Source organism: Corvus cornix, chromosome 11 (genome assembly GCF_000738735.6).
Source record: "Corvus cornix cornix isolate S_Up_H32 chromosome 11, ASM73873v5, whole genome shotgun sequence".
NCBI classification, from domain to species: Eukaryota; Metazoa; Chordata; class Aves; order Passeriformes; family Corvidae; genus Corvus; species Corvus cornix.
Window position 1 is genome coordinate 14,621,595 of NC_046341.1, and position 21,513 is coordinate 14,643,107.

At 43.9% G+C, this 21,513-nt stretch overlaps 1 protein-coding gene across 3 annotated transcripts; it reads right to left on the reverse strand.

Moving 5' to 3' along the window:
- Positions 1 to 7,546: 7,546 nt before the first annotated feature.
- On the reverse strand, positions 7,547 to 17,445 carry C11H19orf12 (chromosome 11 C19orf12 homolog). Of its 3 annotated transcripts, XM_010396539.4 has the most exons (5): positions 15,357 to 15,445; positions 14,671 to 14,837; positions 12,702 to 12,921; positions 10,906 to 11,082; positions 7,547 to 8,621 (listed from the first exon to the last, which is right to left on the reverse strand). In XM_010396539.4, the coding sequence occupies exons 4-5, from the start codon at positions 11,063 to 11,065 to the stop codon at positions 8,359 to 8,361; spliced, it is 423 nt and encodes a 140-aa protein (XP_010394841.1). In that variant the 5' UTR covers positions 11,066 to 11,082; positions 12,702 to 12,921; positions 14,671 to 14,837; positions 15,357 to 15,445; the 3' UTR covers positions 7,547 to 8,358. The 3 variants fall into 3 exon arrangements, with proteins under 3 accessions (XP_010394841.1, XP_039414433.1, XP_010394840.1); XM_039558499.1 differs by lacking the exons at positions 12,702 to 12,921; positions 14,671 to 14,837 and adding an exon at positions 17,357 to 17,445 and having other exon boundaries at positions 15,357 to 15,464; XM_010396538.4 differs by lacking the exon at positions 12,702 to 12,921.
- Between the last annotated feature and the right edge of the window lie 4,068 nt (positions 17,446 to 21,513).

Genomic DNA, 21,513 nt, shown 5'->3' on the forward strand with positions numbered 1-21,513 from the left:
GGTTACCAATACCCAGGGTTCTGCTGACTGCAGGTTCATGGCAATGTTTGCAGCTGCTGGCAGGCACTGGGGTGCTGTGGGAAGGTGGCTTCCCAGTAAGGTTTTGAAATCTTGAAGATAAAGCAGAACATCCCCTCTATTCCTCGCTGTGGCAGCACAGCACAGCGTGACCCCGTTTTCCTTTGTGACCAGTACACACCAGAACGATCCTGTTCTTAGAACACAGAACCAGCAGCACAGAGCTGGGGCTCTTTGGCTAAGCCCAGCAGTGCCTGGGTTTAACTCTGGGAGTGCATCCTCTGGGCAGGGTTAAGAGATGGTGCGGCTGAAAACTGAGCTGCTGCAAAACACTGCAACCACATCGTTAAACACTTGGCACGTGCAGCTTTCCATGAATATCCGAGGTTCCCAAAGACGCGCCAAGGCTAACCAAAAGACATGCGGCAGCTTTGAAGCTGGCTCGGTTGTTGGGGTGTGAGCAGCCAGTAGTTGGTTAATTGATTTCCTGATGGCTATCTGCAGACACCATCCAACTTTGGTCTATTGCATAACAATACAGCACAGTTACATCAGGCACAACACAAATACGTACCTTTGTCAGAAGGCAGCTTAATTAGTTAGTAAGAGCAGAGCACTTTGAAGACTTAAAGCACGACAAGAGTGCTCTTTATTATCCTCGCTGATACTTACCATTAGTGGCACAATGTGAAGGCTAATCTTCACCCCCATACTCACCAGGGATGTGCTGCTATCATTGTGAGCAGCACCAGTCCCACCGGGCCGGGTTGAGGACATCAAAGTCCGAAATTAGGATTAGACTGAGCGTCAGCACAGGCTCCTGCAGAGTTAAACTTCAGAGAGCGCAGGAAGCCTCAAGTATGCAGGCGGCTGCCAGACGATGGGAGGCTGTTTGCTGTGGTTATGGAACAAATATTTTTATACACAGCTTCCTGGAGAGAATGGCTGGGAAAAAACATGCAAACCCCTTTTATGGAAGTCAGCAAAATCAGATCCAGGAGCCTTCCTCACCAGCACCCTAGTTAGACTTTTATTACTGACTTTGTTCCTGCATAAGCCATTAATAAACTGCAGTTTGGTCAAAGTCTGCTGCACGAGCTGTGGCTTACAGGCACAGAGCAGGCAGCTGATTTCTATTGATACTCCAGCAAGTATTCTGTTTCAATGCAGTATTTTCTGGATCATTTTGCCCTGTCCCCTGCTTTGTTGAGTAACAAAGCATTTGCTCTTGCACCCCATCTCTCTCGAGCCCAAATACTACAGTCAGCTGTTGTGTCTTTTGTATCCTTCACTGCTCTAAAAGGGAGCAAGTTTTTAACTTAATGTTTTGAAAATCTGGTTATGTAGGGCTTAAAATTTACCTGGAAGAGCAAGGTAGAAAAGTGAGATGGCCCCCTCATTTTTTACCCTGAAGGAGTAGGATTTGTAGAGCCAGAGAGGTTTGGGTAAATGCAGATGGCAGTCAAAAGTCAGAGCGGCCCCGGGCTCTTTCTTGCAGAAAACTTCCATTAGTATCAAGCAGAATTGTCTGCCAAGGAGAGGGCAGAACTGTAGAGGCAATATCCATTGGACAGTTAGCTGGGTGAGCACAAAAGGTTATTTTGAGAATCTATACAGATATCAGAAGAATGAGCTTACCTACACCCAGGACAGGCTTTACCCACTTTGTAAGGAGACACAGATCCCCTCTGGCAGTGAGGCAATGCCAGCGCCTCAGGAGGAACAGTTGAGGCTAAACACACACCATGGCTCCATGGTCTCTCCCACTGCAAACACTCAGGTCTCTGTAAATGTTCAGGAGCTGATTCTGACTCTGATTCTCCAATTATTTTGCCTTAACATCTCAGCACAAGGAATTGCTCAGGGAGCTGCAGCAGGGTGAGGTAAGACCTTCAAAGCTTTTATTTTGTTAGAATGAACCCAAATTACAAAGATTATCATCATATCTCACTGACTGATACAGAAATAACAAACCCTTCATTCTGTCCTTAGATTGCACATACAAAGTAATCTGAGAGTGCTCTACTCCAAAGCAGTATGTCAGAGCATAGGACAGATTTAATTTCACCCTAAATCACTCCTGCCCACTGAAGCTGAGCAGGAAATACGGAATACAAAACATTTGCATCCTGTTAGACACTCCTGTACAGGGTCTAATTAGTTAAGGTCAAACATCGGTGTAAATTTTTCACTCCCCTACCACAAAGAAAATAGCTACATTTCAAAACTTAGCAGTTTCTTCTTTGTCCTGATTGCTGTGAACCTCTACTAATATTTATTACATTCCTTCTTTGATGCTCATGTCCTGACTGCAGGATCAGAGAGTGATTAGCTGTAGAACAGTGCTATCACATTTCTGTAACACAACATTCCTGTTGATAGATTACAAAGTGTTTAACAAAAAGTGCATTCAGGATCTGGATGGGAAGTTACTCAAGGTCACCCAGCAAACCAGAAGAAAAGCCAGTGAAGGTGATACTTCTTCTGAGGCCCAGCAGAATGGGCTTGCCTCAAAGCCACACTGCTTTCCCTGCTGAGAGCTGAAGGGTGATCTCGGGTGAAAGATCAGCAGTGACACGAAGGGAACTGCAAAGGTACAGGTGTCCAAATGCAGTGTCTGCACTGAATGTTGAAAGCTGTAATGTTCACGTTAAATTCTTCCTGCTAAATAGTCATCCAAAGAAATGAATACCTTCATTTTTGCAGACTTCTGAATAATTTTATATATTTACCTCGTAGGCTCTTCTGGAATTCATAAATCACACTTAATGAGAAGTATTAGCCCACACTTACTGCAATTACATGATGAATGTTTGATTTCTGGCTTACAGCCTGAAAAATACATAGATTTCTGTGATCTCTAGAAAGGTAAAGATGAAACCTCTTGTTTTAATTAGGGGCTAATAGCTTTAGTTCACTTCAATGCAAAGGCCTTTGGTTTTTTAAAAGCTTTCCAACCCAGCTGAAAGGCTGCTACTCAATTAGTCTGGTGTTATACATCAGCTGATCAAGCAGTGACAGCCTAAGCTATTGCTTTCTCTGTAAGAGCTTTTAGTTGGGGGTAAAAACGCATTGCTTTTACATCCTCTGGCTGCACCAGCGCTGCCAAACTGCTGATGAAGACTGAGCTCAGCAGGTCCTACCACTGCAGCTACACAGGATCAAACCCCTGAGCCTGCCCCCATGTCACCAGTGAGCACTGCTGGAGCTGCTGCAACTCTGCGATGAAAAAACAGGAAAATTTAATATCCACATGAATCTGCATGGTTTTTAACAGGAATATTAATATTGGAATAAATTATGTATGACCAGAAGTGTGTGTATGTGAAAGCACCAGAACAATTAACAGAGAGGCCTCTCTGGATAGTGAGGGATGCCATTCCACCAAATGGGGGATTCATTCCTGCTGTCCAGCCCCAGAGGGTCCCACACTGGTGAGAGCACAGGCAGCTCCTGAAAAAGACCCTGCACTGACAGCAGGACAGTGACAGGAGTTTCAGCAAACCACATGTGCCAGTCTTCCTGTCAGCCCAATAGGGCAAGGGGCTCACAGGATGGCTAGCAGGAAGGCAGCAGCAGTAGGATATAAAAGATTTGTCCAAAAAGTTAGCTAATCATTGACAATCAAGAACCAGGACATGAAGTGAGGATTTGACTCATCTTCCATGTTGTGCACAAGCAAACTTGGCCAGACCCTCTGAGCAGGTATGCCATGAGAGCATGGCTGTGTAAAATCAATTTGCTTAATGACTTGGAATATTACAGTCCCCTTCCAATAATCTTTCAGTGAGTTTTGTAACCCTAATTTCCTATAAACCAACCAAAGTGAGAAAAGGCATGCTTACCTCCACTGGGTTGCAATCATCAGGGGAGTGGACACACACGGGGTCTCAACAGCTTTATGCCATGTGTGCTAAACAGAATTGTGCCTCAGAAGAGCAGCTGTCCCGGCCCACCCAGCCCTCTGAAGCACAAGGTTTCCTCCCTAAAGAGATGAGTGTTACTGGGAGCAGGTGATGGCAGTCATTCCACCCCACCTGTGCCCCATGTGCTGGAGCACATATGGCAGGAGTCATAAATTGTGACCTATGAGAGGGGCAAGGGTTCTGCCAGGGCACAGCGGCCTGTAATCAGGCTACAGCAGAGAGTAGCACACATCCTGCTGCTGGAACCACCTGAAATGATATGCTGAGGAACAATCAAACACTAACAACACGCTGGTAGTATCACACCCCACTGCTATCATCACCAGCTGGGTGCTGTCCTCACCCCCTCACACCAAAGCAGCTGATGGGGAAGCTGTGTGAATGTCCAAAGCCATCCAACAACTATTGCTGCAGGAGAACATTCAGCCTCCTTAAATGAACGTACTCAGGCAGCAAAGCACCTCTCCAGCCTCGCCTGCTCAGAGCCAGCAGGCACGGGCAGGGCAGCAGCAGCCTATGGGAGAACCCAGCCCACACGGCCCGGGAAGGGAAGGACAAGGACACACGTGTGTGCCCCTGCACAGATGGTTGCACAGCACCTCCTCCTGCCAGCAGCCCTTTGGAGGCTTCTCTGAGAGAGAAGGAGACTGTCTCCTTTGGGAATGTTCTTCCCAGCAAAGCCCTCTGCAGGTGAGGGTGTGCAGCCCTGCAAGGAGAGAGGCTGTCCTTGGAAAAACTGCCCATGGAATGCAATTCCCTGTTACTTTTCATACTGGAGTAAGAGGTGAGAGATGATGTGACAAATATGATGTGAACAGGCTGAGCCAAGAGCCACCTACCTTCCTTTGTAGGGCACAAAGAAATGCAGCCCTCCAAGTAACAAACTCCTGACCGGCTTGCCAATTCCACTGTGGACAAACCGGCTGCTGCACAGCTCACAAAATCCACTTGTCCTTCAGTAATCAAGAAGCAAACTGCCCTCCTCTGCCTGATTCTGTATTTTCTCACTATAATTAAATGTGACGTGCAGCTGCAGTAAATATTTGTGCTGTCACAGCTCACATATGATAATCATCCAAGAGCCAACTTCAGCAGGGAATGCATATAAATTCTAGTCTCATCTGTAGCTGGGCTGATATTTTTAGTCTAATACAAATTCACTAAAGCTAGATATTTGACAGAGTAAGAGCAAAAAAAAGAATGTAACCTTGCTTTTCACGGAAAAAGGTAACTAACTGTGTTACCCAGATACTGATGCAGCCTGGAGAAGCGGAGTTTAAGAATTAATCTAATTGCCACTAGATGGCACATCTCAATTACTAATCTGTATCTGAATTCAGGACTGCCTTTTAAAAAAGCATATATAGTCCCTATCCTTGCTAACATAACACTTTGTGTTGCTTTCTATTTTGAAATCAGAAAGCTTAAAAAAAACCCACATAAAAAAAAAAGAATTTTTAACTAATAATACACCATCTGCCAGTGAAAACCTAGCTTGATTCTGTCACATCTACAACCAAACCAGGTTAATAACCAGCAACACAGATGGTTTCTTTATACAAATATGTACATCTCCCCATAGTGACTCTTTCAGCTGCTTCCCAAACTGCTGGCACTGCCTTACCTCGTTTCCTAGGCAATGGCTGAGCCTCACACTCAGCCTGGACATTATGCAGCTGGAATGGATTTCAGAAGATGCCATCCCCCGCCTTTGGCTGTTTCCAACACCAACAAGGGATGCAGTGGTGGACAGCCATGTCTCTACCAAAGAATAGCAACAGATGGATATTAAAATATTCTCGTGCAGCTGCTCTTTTCCCCTCAGATGATCAAATCTGCTGAAGGGTGCTTTTAACTTGCCCAAATCTCCACATAAGGCTACAGACCAAATATCATGGTGACCTCGATATGACAGCATAGGGCTGCACTCAGAGCACTAAAGGTACAATTTGCTCTTTCTGCAGCATTCAGCAATATAAACTGTTATAAACCACTGAAACACACACAACAAAATCTTTGTGGGTGCTCATTCTCCCTCAGTAGTTAAGTATCAGGGTGTCCACCATCAGGAGTGGTCATTTCCTAACTCTCTTATGTCCAAACTCACGAGTTGAGCACTTGAGCTCATTTCTGTTCTTCCATTGCCAGCAGTGAAATGTGTTTCAGACCAGCCTGCAAACCTATTGCTACCACTTGGAAACAGGCACCTGCCACCTTCCAAGGAGCTCCAAGAGCATCAAACCTGTTAAATAAAGATACAAACAGAATTCAATTCATTTCTTCTGGTTCTACTTCAGTCATCTGAAAATCTCTAGGAGTTAAATTTATTGTAATGACTAAGGGCATGCTCCTCTGTGGCATAAAGCTTCCCAGGAGCTCAGCAGCAGTGGGGTTTGACATAAGCTAGGACTGGTGTGTACAGAATTCTGAACTACTTGGACTCAAGTTCTGTTGGCATCCATATGACAGATGCCTCTTTTATACCACAGTGAAGGCTAAAAGAGTGTAGTTCTAATTGGTTTATAATTGCTAAGGGTATAATAAAAAGCATTTCAAAGATTATCACAGGAGAGCAGAGGATGAGAATAATATGATCTAAACTCCATCCACATCTATTACACCGATACAAGTGATAAAAATCAATTCACTATCTACGTTTGGGCCCAAGTTTATGAATACCTGTAAAATGGGGGTCATGCTATTGATGTCAGAAACCACTGAAACATGTAACAGTCTGTTTAAATACTAAATACTATTAGAAATGAACTGGAACCCCCATTTTTCCTATGGTCTGCTTTACAATTGTCAGCTCTGTTCATTCTGGGTTTGAACAGCTGAGCATAGGATGCCAACTCCATCCCACTGGATCATTCAATCATCTGCCACTGCTAGCAGTGTGTTGTTTTGGAAAGACTGATTTTAATTAGTGAAATAACCAGAAAATTGCAAATAAAAGTAACTGGATTCATAAAAATAGTACTTCTAAAGGGATGTAGTTTTTAAAATCTTTTAGAAGTTGCACTGTGTGTAATCTGCCAATGAATCTGAAACCTCACTGATTTCAGGCTTGGCATTATGAAACTCTGACAAGGTTAGGAGTGCCCACTTACCATTCATTTCCACCTCCCTTTCACATCACTGAAAAAGTGTTATCAAATGCTGAGAACAGTGCCCTGCACTGCACTGAATTTATCAAAGGCAAACGGTACCTGCAGCAGTAAATTAATCAAATGCATACAACAGCAACTTCTGAGTTTAAAGCTTTACCATTTAAACCTTAACTTCTAGAAACCTCACCACACACACACAGATAGATCTTTGTTTTTATAGGCAAAAAAAAGAACTTGTCAGAGCAGTTTCACTGGTCTTTACATAAAAAGAAGGCAGACCTGCACATTTTTCTACCTACAAACTTGTCTTCTGAGTGCCTTGAAACCAAATGTGAACAACCATGGCATTTGGTGCTTACAGCAATAATGCAGCTGACACATCACCCCACCCCTGCACCCCAGCACTGCTGCTGCCAACTGCTGGGTGCCCAGTACAGGCCTGGCTGAGTTCTTAAAGAGTTCATTTAATTTAAAGCAACACACAGACCACTATGATGCTTCTTATGAATATTTTAATGAAAACTGAGGACCAGCTGTTCAGACTCAGTCAAGAAACCAATGCTGAAATGACAACCATAATCCTGGGGCTAATATAAAACTGGCAGATTTAGCTCCTCATTTTTCAAAAGAGTATTCTTGCCACACCCTCCCATTCTAGGGCACAGGAGCTTGGTGAAAACTGAATTGAAATTGTTCACAGTTTGTTTTCCTTTTACTTGAAATCTTGTTTAGGTATTTGCTTCACTTCTTACATAAAAAGACAACTCAAGAATTACAATAAAAATGTGCTAAACAATAAAGTAAGGACTGAGTCCTTTGAGTTCACAGTAGAGCAATGTACTTTCCTATAAAACTTTCCTTCGCAGAGCTGAAACAGACAATAGGTAAAATTCTTCAAAGTGCCACAGCTACTTTGGCACCTTACATGTAATTCATAGGGAAAAAAAATTAAAGCACTTAAACAAACAGAATTAAGTCTCCCACATAAAACAAAATGACTTTGAAAATATTCACAAGTGACATAATTCCCTTCAGCGATTTGAATTAATGCCAGTGCAGAGCAATCCAAAATTACATAGCAAGTCAGTGTCAGGATAATGCAGTAATCTAATACTATCCTTACAAATCCACACAAAGCAAAAATTGTAATAAAAATTTTAAAAATCCCAAACACCAAAACCCAAAAAATACTTAGATCAGCCTATATTTATGATAAGTACTGATAACTAGTAATTGTTGCATTGAAGATTAACAACTATCGGAGTAAAATTCATTCCAGCGTAAAAAGCCTGCTCTGGAGAGGATTATTCTCCATACTTTACTTGTGCTTTTAGCTCCCTGGAAAGGTAATTGGTCAGCACTCCTACCACCATCTCCTTGAGAGCAGGATTTGCCATTACAAGAGCAATCAGCTGAGCAGCATCAGTCCAGCGTAAGTTCTTGATAACAGCCATGGCTTCATCACAGAGTTTCTGCCGCTCAGAAGCAGGCAATTCCATTAAAATCTGAGGGACTGGCTTGAAGTCTCCAGACGTTATCCATCCAAGAAGTCCACCCACTACTCCTCCTAGGAAAGACAGTGAGTCATTAGTCTTTACCAGTTAATGTTAAAGCCTGAAATTCTATCCACAGCCTTCATCAACACCTTGATTAGAAATCAACATAGAGTTGTATATGTGTCTACTTTAACTAGATTTATACACAATATTCAAAGCACCAAAAAGGAATTTTAAAGCTTTTTACATCCACAGCAATCATAAAGAAACCCTTTATACAATCAACACAGCTTCAAGCTAGAAACCAGAAACAAAACCCTCCCTGGGATACTCTCTTAGGATAAGCTCTAGTACTAAATAAAACCTTGCCCAAGGGAAACCCCAGACCAACAACCGCCTTATCAGTGTTGTTAACACATAATCTCTTACTAGATACTCCCAGACTGATCAAAGCTTTCTGCTTCTTTAAGAGTCACAGATTGCAGCCTCCTACACACATGAAGCCCACCCCATGCTCTCATCTACCGAATCCACCCCCCACCCACTGCAGGTGGACGAGACATGCTCAGGTAAGTAGAAGGTCCCAGGTTATCAGGATAACAGCAGAGGGATGGATCATCTGGAGTTGATGTGACTGTGGCTGCTGAGCAACCAGCCCAGCAGCCCTACAGGGGCTCCATCAGCAGTCTGACTGCACCACAGCAGTTCACAGGACTGACACCACTGTCCAGAGCACACACATCCTGCTGCAAGGAAGGAAGAACCCTCACAGTGGAGAGGTGACAGAACTGACCCTGCCACCAAAACTGCCACCCCCAGTGACTGTTCCTAAAAAGCCATTTATGCGCTCACAAGGATGCAGTTTTTCATTAGACAAAAATTCTTTATTTGCAGCTTTTACTCAGTTAGCAATTTTTCCCATGATGCCACAGAAATACTTGAAAGCCTACAATGGCTGAATTCATCTTCAAGGGACTTTTATGAGAACATCAATAACTGATTTAGGGGCACTTAATGCAAAAGCCACTAGAAGTATTGATGTCTAAGCTCCTCGTCCATTGAGACAAGATTTGTTATAGGATCACACTTTTTCCCCCAAGCAACAAACCCACAGCCCACTCTTCTCAGAGCAGGCAGTCCTCAGGAAGCATGATGACTGCAAGCTTCTACAGCAATGCTGCACATGGCGGGTAACTCATCCTCGTTCCTGGTACAAAGCAGCAAGAGGGACAATCCCTGCCACCCAGTACCACACCTATCCAGGCTGTGTGTGCAAGTGCACTTGATTGTAAATGCCTCCCTAACTGTCCTAAACGTATTTGGCTTATTTACCATTCCAATTTTAAAAGTTAAATGAGGGGGTTATGATTTAGTTGCACTGTAATTGAGTCATGGCTTTCAGTTTAGTTAGTACTTATTACTCTTATTATATATGCTTATTATTGTATACTTTCAGTATAAAGTAATAGGTATACTTGTTCCAGTGCCTTCCTCACTGGCTGAAGAACATCAAGCTTGACTGGGAGACCCTATGAAAGCTTAAACAAACACTTAAAAAAGAAAATACATCCAGGAATAACTTCAGTATTTCTCCTAATCTCACTCAAGAATGAGGCCAGTTACATTATTACCTTTACTTCAGATTTTAAGCTTACAAATTTCTTACAACACCTTAATTTCCCTTCTTTGTTCCTGGTAACTTCAGTCATATGTTTGTCAAAATAGTATTCTGGCTATTAATTAAGCTTTGTACCTCTAATAGGAGTAAATACACAGCTTCACTTTGCATTTTCTGTTATCACTCCTCACAAATTCTTTGCTCGTTTTTGTAACTCAACCTGATGGAGGCATGCTGCAATTCACTCCAGAATCAGTGAGCCTGTTGAAATTCCTGCAACTGCTCACAGGACATGCAACTGCTCAACATTCAAGGGCCAGGACCCCCATGACTTCTGTGACAAGGCAGCATGCAAACTAGACAACTCTTAAGCCCAGAGTTACAGAGCAGAGACAATTCTTTACTATTAGACTTTGGCTTTCCTGTAACTTTCTGTAACAAGAAGAAAAGCTAAGTGACAAGGAATAATGAATCCTCGAGGAAAAAAGTAAGTTTGTCAAGACACAGAACTTTTAAAATACAGAAATAAGCATCATTTTTAGTAAGACCATTTGGAAAATGATCCTGCCCTATGCTGAGGCTGACTAAGAATACTTATTCACCCTCACCCCCAATGCAGCAGGCAATCTCAACACTGAATGTCCCTTTCCTTCAACCCCCACCTCCTACACAGACTCCCTCATTTTTTCACTCAGGGATTTAACCACCCTCTTGCTCCTAAAGCAAAGCACACTCACCTGCAGCGATTCCAGGTGGGCCTGCCAGGAGCCCCCCCACAAAGGCTGATGCGCCCGTCAGCAGTGCTCCCCGCCCAGAATGTGCGACAGCAGCTTTCATGCCCTTCACACTGGCGATACGGACGAGCAGCTGCATCACATCATCAACACGGATGGGCATCTCGGCGAGTCCAAACCCTGGAAAAGATGCCTTGTATTATTTTTTGATCACTGCACCACAGACTAAACCTAGCTGCTAAATGAACTTTAGGGGAAAGAAATGCCTAGTGCTCAAGGACAAACACAGGAAACAGCATCTACTTTCTGTTTCAATTCTTGGAAAACTACCCGTATTAGCCAGCTGCCAAAGGTTACCGAAACTGTCAATGAGATCTCAGAGTAGACCAGAAAAAAAAAAAGTGTTTATGACAAATTCAGAGGTTCTACAGTATCTAATTCTTCAGTACATTGCTTTTGGCCTGAGCAATTCCCATGTGTGTTCAGCATCACACATAGCTCTGGGAAAAAGACAGGGCTTCACCCTACCACAACTAGCAGATTATAATTGACAAATCTGTCAAGTATCTTCTCATTCTCCTAATTTTTACCACAAATCAATGATTTTTGCATATCGGTTCATCTCCCTGTTTTGTTACATGCTTAAACACTTCCATGCTGATTTCTGAAGGCAGGAGGCTGGCTGTAGCAATCAAGAACTGCCTGAGCAAGTGCTGGAGGAGAGAGCTGGTACAGGGACTAAATGGGGTGCTCTGCAGTCAGGCCATCAGAAATGCAGCGGTGGATGATAAGGCAGTCGGGACTCAGAGCAGAGATATCAGATGAATCTCATGTAGGAGGAAGCAGAGACACAGGACCCCAGCTTGTAAAATGCTGTCACATGTCCTCAGCAAGGGATAGAGACCTGTCCCTGAGAACAATCCCTCTGAGACCAAAACTTCTCCACCTCATTCCCTTGCTGCTGCTGCTCATTAAGTAAATACTTTCCACTATGCACACCAACTGAGAAAAGGGCTTCCAGAGATAAGTAAAGAAAAAAAAGTATTCAATGGGATTAAAAATAAAATCACATATACAGAAATTTCAGATTTCCTGTTGTACATGTAATGCCAGCACTACAGAACAGATGAGCATTTGGTTTTCAGCCCCTAGAAAACCTCTTATCCCAGTGTGTGTGCAATACTTTCTCAGCCCAAGCCAACCTGTCTTCAAGTCCTTCCTGAACAGATCTCCTCAGTGCAAAGTGAAAGTGGAGTGGTATCACACCATTTTTCATATTAAAAATTAACTACTGCAACAGGGAAACTTTTCTTTTGCATTAAAATGGCTGACTGCAAATCATCCATGTCACTGCAGGATCCAAGCACTGCTGACACTGAACAAAAGTCTGGGGTTTGGGAAGGGACCACATATGCTCCATAGCTGCAAAGAGGCACAGTAGGAAATTCATCAAACAGTTGATTTCTCTCACTACTTCATTCATCTTTGTGCCAGTCTAAAGAAAACATCCAAGTTCATCATTTTACCACCGTTGCTTTTGGGTTTTTGGCAGGCTGATGACACAGCAGTGGCTCAGAATGGCAGCGCGTGCTGGTTAGCAACAGCAGGAGCGACACACTCCGCTTCCAGAGTTGCGTTTTATCTCATTCAATAGGACTCAAGCTCCAAGTAATGAACAAATGGCTGCTCTGTCTGTCCTAGAGCAGTAGGGAAACCCCCCCTCCCAAAATATACAACTAGTACAGCTCCCACTGCCAGGCCTGGCAATGATGGAAAATGAGACACTTGTTTGTTTTTACCTTTCTAACAAAACGTGAGCAGCTTTCCACTCAGAGTGACAGCCCTGAGCAGTCTGAAGTGCTGCAGGATTCACTCCCTCCTCTCAGACACTGGTTTGTGTTTGTCCTTCGCCCCCTTGGCATGTCCTCGGACTAACCCAATGTGCTGAAATCGATTTACATCTCCTCTCTGGGCTAAATTCAGTGAATGTCTCACACGAAGCTCTCCAGTATGACGGCTCTGCAGCACAGGTGGGACAACACAAGTCGGAGAGCTGACAACACATGGCTCTCACTGATAATAACATCATCAGCTTTGCCCCCTCAAACTGAGGGGGGATTTCCTCAACCAGCCTAACTGTAACAGATGTGAAATGATGTTTTATGAGCAGACACACCCACAGCTGAAGCCTCAGGCTCCTGCACTGGGTTGAAGCTGGCTGCCTAAAGTCACCTGCATTACTCCATCCTCCATATGGCCAGTACTGGGAGGGGTCCTCGTGGTGACCTGGTACTGCAAACAGTGCAAAAGTGACGAGATACCACAGGTTTCTCTGGATAAATAAAATCCTCTTTTGTAACTAGCTTCAAAGTGCAGTTGACTTAAATTTGAAAGATAACCAGGGCATAATGAAAGTAGTAATCACAGTGTGGTCTGGTGGCATACAAATTTGTGGCACACACATTTTTAACTGCTTATAAACCAGCCTCAAGGTAAAGCAGAAACATACTGGAACTCAAGAAACTGTAACTAGTTTTTCCAAACTAAATTATTGACCATTTCACTCCCCTCACAACTTCCCCAAAGGAAATTTCCACTCTCAAAATTAACATTTATTTGGGCATTTTTGGCTTTTCTGAACAAGGTTCTTGGCATAGCAAAGCGGTTCCTGCTTAGTTCTGGATGCGAGCATCACACTCAAAATTCTCAAAGACTTTACAAGGACCACTCATTTTCTCTAAACTCTTAAAAGTTTTTATGATCTCTTGTCATATTCACCATATTTTAAGACCTGCAGAGAACATTAGTGAACACAATACCTGAGGCACAGCACATACAAGGGGTTTTTTTAAACTGCACATACAGAGCACTAGCAAGAGCCACTGAAACATAAACCATATCCTAATATGTAATGTCCTACATGTAAAGTAATCCCAGATTCCTACATTCAGCACATAGAATTAGGCATTCCTTGAAAAAATTGATGTTCCAATGAAGAATCAAGATGATCAATCATGCAATTTTCAGTGAGCAGGTATTTATTGAACCACACACCACAGGCCATTAAAGGATATTGTGACAATACACCAACAAGCTGCAGCACAGACACCACTAAAGTGTTTAACCTGCTACTAGGATAAGCAGCCCCCACCAAAAAACCAACTAAATAACAGTCAGCAGCCAGCCAGCTTGCTCAGGAAATCAAACAAAAGGCTTATAAAGCTCTGCAGCTGCAAACCTCTAACACCCCACAGACTGGTAAGGTCTGGAAGAAGTCAACTGCAAGAATGTGGTGCACAAAGTTGCATCTGACACCAACCTACAGATCAGAATCACAAGCAAGCGTAATAGGAAATAGGCATGTTGCAAAATGCCGGTGGTGCTACAAATGAGCAAGGATCCTACCCCAGAATAACAGAGAAGGAACTGTAAACTTTGCGTGTTAGAAGTACAATCACATGATAGCCAAAAGCATTTATAAACTCTGATTGTGTAACTGACAAGTAACTTAAAATGCAATTTGATTCTAGCACCAAATTGTTCCCTACTGAATTCACCCAGACATTAGGAAACACCATGATTGTAAAATACTGGATTTGGTCTAATGAAGGGATAGAAATGTCACCATCCATAAAACTGTGTGCAGCTTTCAGAGCTGCTGAGTCCCCACAGCTTCTACTGACTTCACATGGTACCAAGAATCTTCAGCACTGCAAGAAAAAAACCAAAACCAAGAGTTCCAGAACATGAAGTCACTGAGAAACCAACCTTTGCTGTGTAACTTTTTTGTTCTATTGCAGTTCAGTGGCTGCTTTCCTTGTGTCTTTGTGGTCTCCCCAAATACTCATCCGAAGTCTTAGATTCTGTACTTCAGTTGATGCTCCCTCTCTCACCCCAAGGACAGGGGAATAAAGTGAGCAATGCTCCTGCTCTCCCTATCCAAAGGGAATGGTAACATCATGTTACAACATCTCAACTTTGAACCTAAAACCAGAAGGTTTTCTTAAGAAGAAAAATGCCATAGAAAGAATTAAAACTACAACATCGTACCCAACTCACTGAAAGTCCTGCTAATATAAATAACTGAAGAGAGTCCCCAGATAACTCTATAGCATGAACCTCATTTCAGCTCTTTCCAGTTTAATATTCCCATCTCATCGCCCTACTTCCCCCTTCACTAAATGATGGCTTCAGACAAGCAAAAGCCATTCTATCTCTGGGCTCACTATCCCACTTATAGAAAAATGAGCCTCTCCCCAAATAGTCACACAGGACATTCTCACCAGCACACAGCCTGGCCCACCGCCAAGCTGTCCTCACTGCTCCTTACAGCTTCTCACTGAGGTAAATGCGTGAACCTCTCTGCTATGTGCATGTACATAGCACGAAAAACCACCAACACAACACATTCCAAACCTCCCAGGCAGTGAAGATATAGAGCTAAGTCCTCTTACCTGGAGCTGTCTGTATCATGGTGGACACCATATGGTGATGAACAAGAATGTGAGGTGACAATTTCTTCTGTCCCAACTGTACAGCAACAGCTCTGTACGTACTGCAACCTTTTATAAGAAATATGAGAACACCACTGGAGCAAATCCAAGCACAAGGTACTGAGCAACTGAGACAGACTAAAGAACATGACTTTACAAACAACAGTGTGCAAAAAGATGTCACCTGATTGATTAAACAGGCCAGAACTCCATCAATTATTTCAATAACAGCTGGACAGACAGGGACTCAAGATATTCCCATCTGCAAAGGAGGACTATCTCATCACCGGTCCATACATATCCTCTAAGCACAAGCAGCATCTGGCTCCTAAATAATCCCTTTCTGAAAATCCTACCTTTAGAGCCTGGTCTAGTACTTGAAACCTGCAAAGCAGGTGGTCTGTCTGATATAAATGATGACTGGCATCAGCAGCCAGTAAATGTACCAGTTTTGAACCTGCTCTGCACTTGTAATTTTCATTTACTTTCCTAACAAAGGGTTTACTCCTGCTTGGTGGCATAAAGGTTAAAATACGCTCACTGCCATTATCACCTCAGCATTTGGCACTCTTCTTTCCTAACCATGAGGATTCACTGTACCTACAAGTATTTACTGTAATATGTTACTGACTACATATTTACTCAGATTTCTTTTAGTTTCAATTATATTAGGAGATGGTAAGAAACTCTTGTATTTGCTACACAATCTGAGTTCAATTGAAATGCATAAAACAGCACTTTAATATTGTTTTGTAAGAACTGAGACTGTAATAGCATTGCTCTTCTGTGTATTTATCAAAGCATGTAATATAATCAAAGCACTTAATTCATTTATTTAACACAAGAGGTAACAAATTTACTCATTAGATGAGCAAACTCCTTCTAGGAACCTAGAAACTGATTTTACAAGGCTCTTGGATGCCTAAAAATGCAGGTAAATATTCAGTGGGAGTGATTAATTCCACTGAGATAAAAGGAAATTTGGCACCTAACGTGTCTAGGCACTTAGGATACCCAGCTTACCTGGTCTGCTAAATTACAAAGTATCTCTGAAAGAATGGCTGTAATTCCTTCTACCCTTGAATTTTTATAGGCCTACTCATTGTCCTTCTAATTATAAACCAGGAGTGATTTTTTTTTTTTCCCCATTTCCTAGCCAGTTTCTCCCTCTTGAAGGCTGTACTCAAAAAAGTTACAGGTCGCTTTCATCAGCCAGCTGATACTGAAGCCAATAACCATTCATTCATTTAAGAAAGAGAAAAGAGCTGACACTCAGAAACACAAATAGCAGAGCTGTTCCCCTGTAGAGGTACTTAGTGCAGCACACTGCAGTGGTATCTTCAAAATCTGAACTAAGCCTGAAAATTAAAGATGTTTTCCCTGACTCATTGCAAAAACATAAGACTTCATCTCATTAAAATTAATCAACATGTTCTGAATGTTTTAAAATTTATTAAAAATGTTATGACTAAAATAGGCTGAGCATAAAATGTAATTATAAATCCTTTCAAATAGCCCAAATTTAATTACACTATTGCTATTTCTTTATTTATTTTCCTGCCAATTTCAGGTTTACTATTGCTGAAGCATCGCTCCAGCAACAATGTGACTTGCAGAAATGAGGAATGAGACGTTCATTCAAAACCCACCCAGACGCGTTCCTGTGTCACCTGCTCGCGGTGACCCTGCCTGGGCAGGAGGGTTGGGCTGGATGATCTCCAGAGCTCCCTTCCCACCCTAATGCCTCTGGGATTCCGTGCAGCTAGAGGGGGGTTCAGTGGGGCCTGAAGGCCTTTAGGGCCATTAGCGCCGCACCCGAACGATGGCCCCAGGTCCGGGGCCGGCCGCAGGCGCTGGGGCGGCTCCCGGCGCTCCCTCCCCGCGGCAGCGAGGCCCTCATGGACAGAGCCAGCGCCGCGCTCCGCAGCGCCCTTCCTTCCTTCCCCTCTTCCCCCGCCTACCTCCTCCACGAGAGCCCGGCTCGCCGCCGGCCGGGCAGGAAACAGCTGTGGCGCCGGAGGAGGGGCAGCCCGTGGAGCGCCCGGCCCGCCCTCAGCTCTGCCGGCCGCGGAGCGGTGGGCCTGGGCAGCCGCGCCCGCACTCTCCGCTGCGGCCTCGGGCCCTCCGCGCCTGCTCCGCCGCCTGCTGCCGCCACCGCCTCCGCCCGGCCCCGCGCCCGGCCCGCTCCTGGCGCCCGGAGCGTGGCTGGGAACGGCCTCTGTGCGGGGCGTCACACGCTGTGGCGGGCCCAGAGCAGGCACCGAGGTGGTCGGAACGATGGAGCGCCTCTCCTGTGAGGAAAGGCTGGGAGAACTGAGATTGTTCAGCCTGGAGAAGAGAAGCTTTGGGGTGACCTAGCTGTGGCTTTCCTGCACACGAAGGGAACTTAAGAGGAAATACTGTTTACCGGAGCATGTAGTGACAGGACAAGGGGGAATGGTTCACACTTGAGAGAGAGTATGTTTAGATTAAGTATTAGTGTCAGTAAAATTAATTCATTATGTCAGAGGTTTATGTCCAAAAAGGAAACAGAGGAATTCTGTAACTTCATTCGAATCAAGAGAGAGGCCATGGGGCATGTCACTTGGGGTCTCTCAAATTGCTAAAGGATGCAGCCTCCTTTTTATCCTAATTTCCTGGCCGCATTTCCCTCTCTTTCCCCACTGGCTGAGGTACTTAAGAGGTACAGACTTCCCAAATCGCCTAATACAGACTCTCTTCTAATGTGTACCCCTGTTCTTTTTCTCTAAGTCCAGGAATTTAGCATGGCCTTGGGTGAGCAATAGTCTGTGTCAGTTAGTGGAATTTCTCTGGAATTGATGGTTCCTCCCGTTGCTTCTTTGACCTATCAGTATCTGGCTTTATCTACCAGCAGGCCCACAGTTTGTAAAGACACCTCCTCATTCCTTTCATTAGGAAAAAGTTTTTTGATTGTGGTGAGGCATTGGAATAGGGAAGGACAGGCATCGTGGCTGCCCTATCCCTGGAAGTGTTCAAGGCCAGGTTGCACAGGGCTTGGAGCAACCTGGGATAGTGGAAGGTGTCCCTGCCTGTTGCAGGGGGTTGGAACAAGAGGTTCCTCAAGGTCTCCTTCTAAGCCAAACCATTCTATGATGCTATGGTTTTAGGAATGTGGTTGTGGAACAGCACATCCCAATCCCATCTGAGCTAGGATAAAGGAGGAGGAAAGGGCTGCCTGCCACAGAACCATGTTAGGACATGCCTCGGCCTACTCTGAGAATTTAATGTCAGAATATTTTTGCATTCTTGTCATCCAGGTTTGTTTCAGTCACCAGCTCAGTAAAATGCAGTGTGCTAGTCTGATAGAGCACCAGGAGTAATCAAACGAGCATTAAAACAGCTGTGTCACATATGGCTCCTGAAATATCACACTGCTTCATAATACCAGTACAGTCTTGGAAAAGTTACTGCCACATGTTAAAAACGCTGCCATTTCCTCAAGAATGGTTTAATAACAGAGGTTTTTGGCTTTGTAAACTAAGCCTTTATTATGATTTCATTTCTGATTTAAGATAAGCCATCTCCCCTCAGTCCCTTGTTCAGAAGATGAAAATGCAGGATGAGAAACTGAAGGAGAAATATAACTCACAATTTTTGTCCCTTTCCTGTGGCTGCACTGGGGACTTCTTAACCTCCCCATGCTTTATATGATCACATAAAATAACTCTCTGTGTAACAACTCAAAATGTTACAGGTCTACTGATGCTCTTGATTTTTATGACTTGAATGTAAAACACAAATGTAATTCCTAAAATGAGCGAAGAACCTAAATGCCACGTACATTTTAAAAAGTAACACCCCAAATTCCAGCTGCAAGCAGCTTTCCAAGGGGCAAAATTAAATGCAATGAAGTCTGCCAACCATCAAAAGAGGGAATTTTTATCACTATGCCAAACCGAATCATTACTTCACTACTGCAGTTAAAAATACACATGGGTTATTAGGGCTACATGAATAGGTATTCATCAGGTCTGCTTTTTAGTATGGTAGAAATTACTAAAATCAAAATGTAAGAAAACTGTGCAGGGTGTATCCTTTAATGCTGTACCTGCTCTTGCAATCGCACTACACTCTTTAACTCAGCTGCAGTCAACAGGAATCTGGTTCTTAGGGGAATGTGGTTCTTCCGGGAATCTGGTTCTTGCATCAGCTGGCTAAAGATTCGATTGGGTCCGTGGTTCCCAGCCAGTATCCGGTGGAATACGCCTGTTCCTCTCCTGGGTGAGCACTCACCGATGCTCGCGTATCAGCACAGCTCTCACTCGGTGGGTTTGGGCAGGATCCCGACGCTGTTTCGGGACCCCCGCGATGGGTTTTGGCGCACCCAGGTCCCGCTGCCCGGCGGCTCCATCTGGCGGCAGCCGCGCCTCGGCAGAGCCCGCACCTCCTCTCATGGATGTGAGGAAAACCCGCACCTCCACACCTGCACCTCGGGAAAAGCCTCCTGAACACAAGCAGGGACAGCTTTGCTCCGGGTACAGACATTCATGTGTTTTTTCATTCTAGGAGCTGGTGGACTGAGAGCAGTTCAAGGCAGTGTCTGCAAATCCGATCCTGTCAATAATCTCACTGTATTCTCTCTATATTTAGGGACTGGAGCATCTGAGGAAAGGCTGAGGGAGCTGGGCTTGCTCAGCCTCGAGAAGAGATGACTGAGAGGGGACCTCATCCTTGTCTGTCAGTGTCCAAAGGGAGGTGTCAGAGCAGGGACCAGGCTCTGCTCCGTGGAGCCCAGCAGTGGGACAAGAGGCTATAGGCAGGAACTGATGCCCAGGAAGTTCCACCTGAACATGAGGATTTATTTGCTGTGCAGTGACCAAGCACTGAACAGGCTGTCCAGAGAGGGTGTGGAGTCTCCCTCACTGTGGATATTCCAGAACTTCTGGACACAATCCTGTGCCATGAGCTCTGGGATGACCCTGCTTAAGCAGGGAGGTGGGGCCAGAAGACCCACTGTATTCCCTTCCAACCTGACCCATTCTGTGATTCCATATTCACTGCAGTGAGCTGGGCTCTTAATAAATACTAGATGTCATTGCTCTTCCCCCATCCCCTTTTATCAGCATTGATTCACTATTTCATTTCCTGTATCAGCATGTTTTACATATTTTTCCTCTTCAGGTTATGAGGAACTCCATGCTTTTAAAAATCAAGATAAAAACTACATTCCCTTTTACCCCCCCCAAAACCTCATTATCTGTCAAAAGCAGGCATCAGAAATCAACCACAGCAGTGGTGCACTCGCATTCTGGTCTTGATGAGCCACTTGGCAGATTTCTGTCAAGTGCTTCCCTAACATGCAGCAGAACCCAAAATGACTGCAAGCCCCTTCAGTCTGTCCTCAGCCCCATGTTTTCACAGCTTTTGACATACTAAGAGATAGGCCAAGGGGGCACCATGAATGATTTCAGCTGCAGATGGGCTGTTGCTACCAAAACAATGATTCATTCTGGCTTTCAGCCTGTCCTTTACTGCATCTTGAGAAAATGCTCATCAGAAGCGAGCTCATTCTAGAGAAACTGTTCAGAAACACCTGATCCAATTATCTGAAATACCTATTACCTTCACAGGAAACCATGACAGATTTTTCTTTTTTTTTAAGATTAGACACTTAATCTTGTTGCACAGAAAAAAAGTTGTTTCTCTACATTTTATTCTGTGCTAGAGATTCCTGGAGAAAACATGAGAATTAGGCAACTGTATGTGACAGAATTAGTTTCATGATGTCATTTAGCTGCACCTTTTTTTTTACTTAAAAATCTTTAAATTTATTATCACAATGGCAGGACAAAAATCCATTCCAAACCTGAGGCATGCTTGAAGTAATATTGACCTATTTGCTTAACTTTGCAAAGCACCTAAAAATATTCTCAAGGTTTCTCTTTTGTGTCACTGCATTGCTTGGATATGGGTGAGGATGGTTTAATTTACAGTGTTAGATCAAAGCAAAGAGAAAAGAGGAAAGATGAAGAAATCTCATGTGTTCTCCAGAACATGTGGTGGGAGTGGTCCACAAAGAAAGGGGACGGAAGATGTAACAAAGCAAGTTTCTAATCACATCCCAGTTTAGGAGGGTGTAAGATTCCTGTTGTTTTCC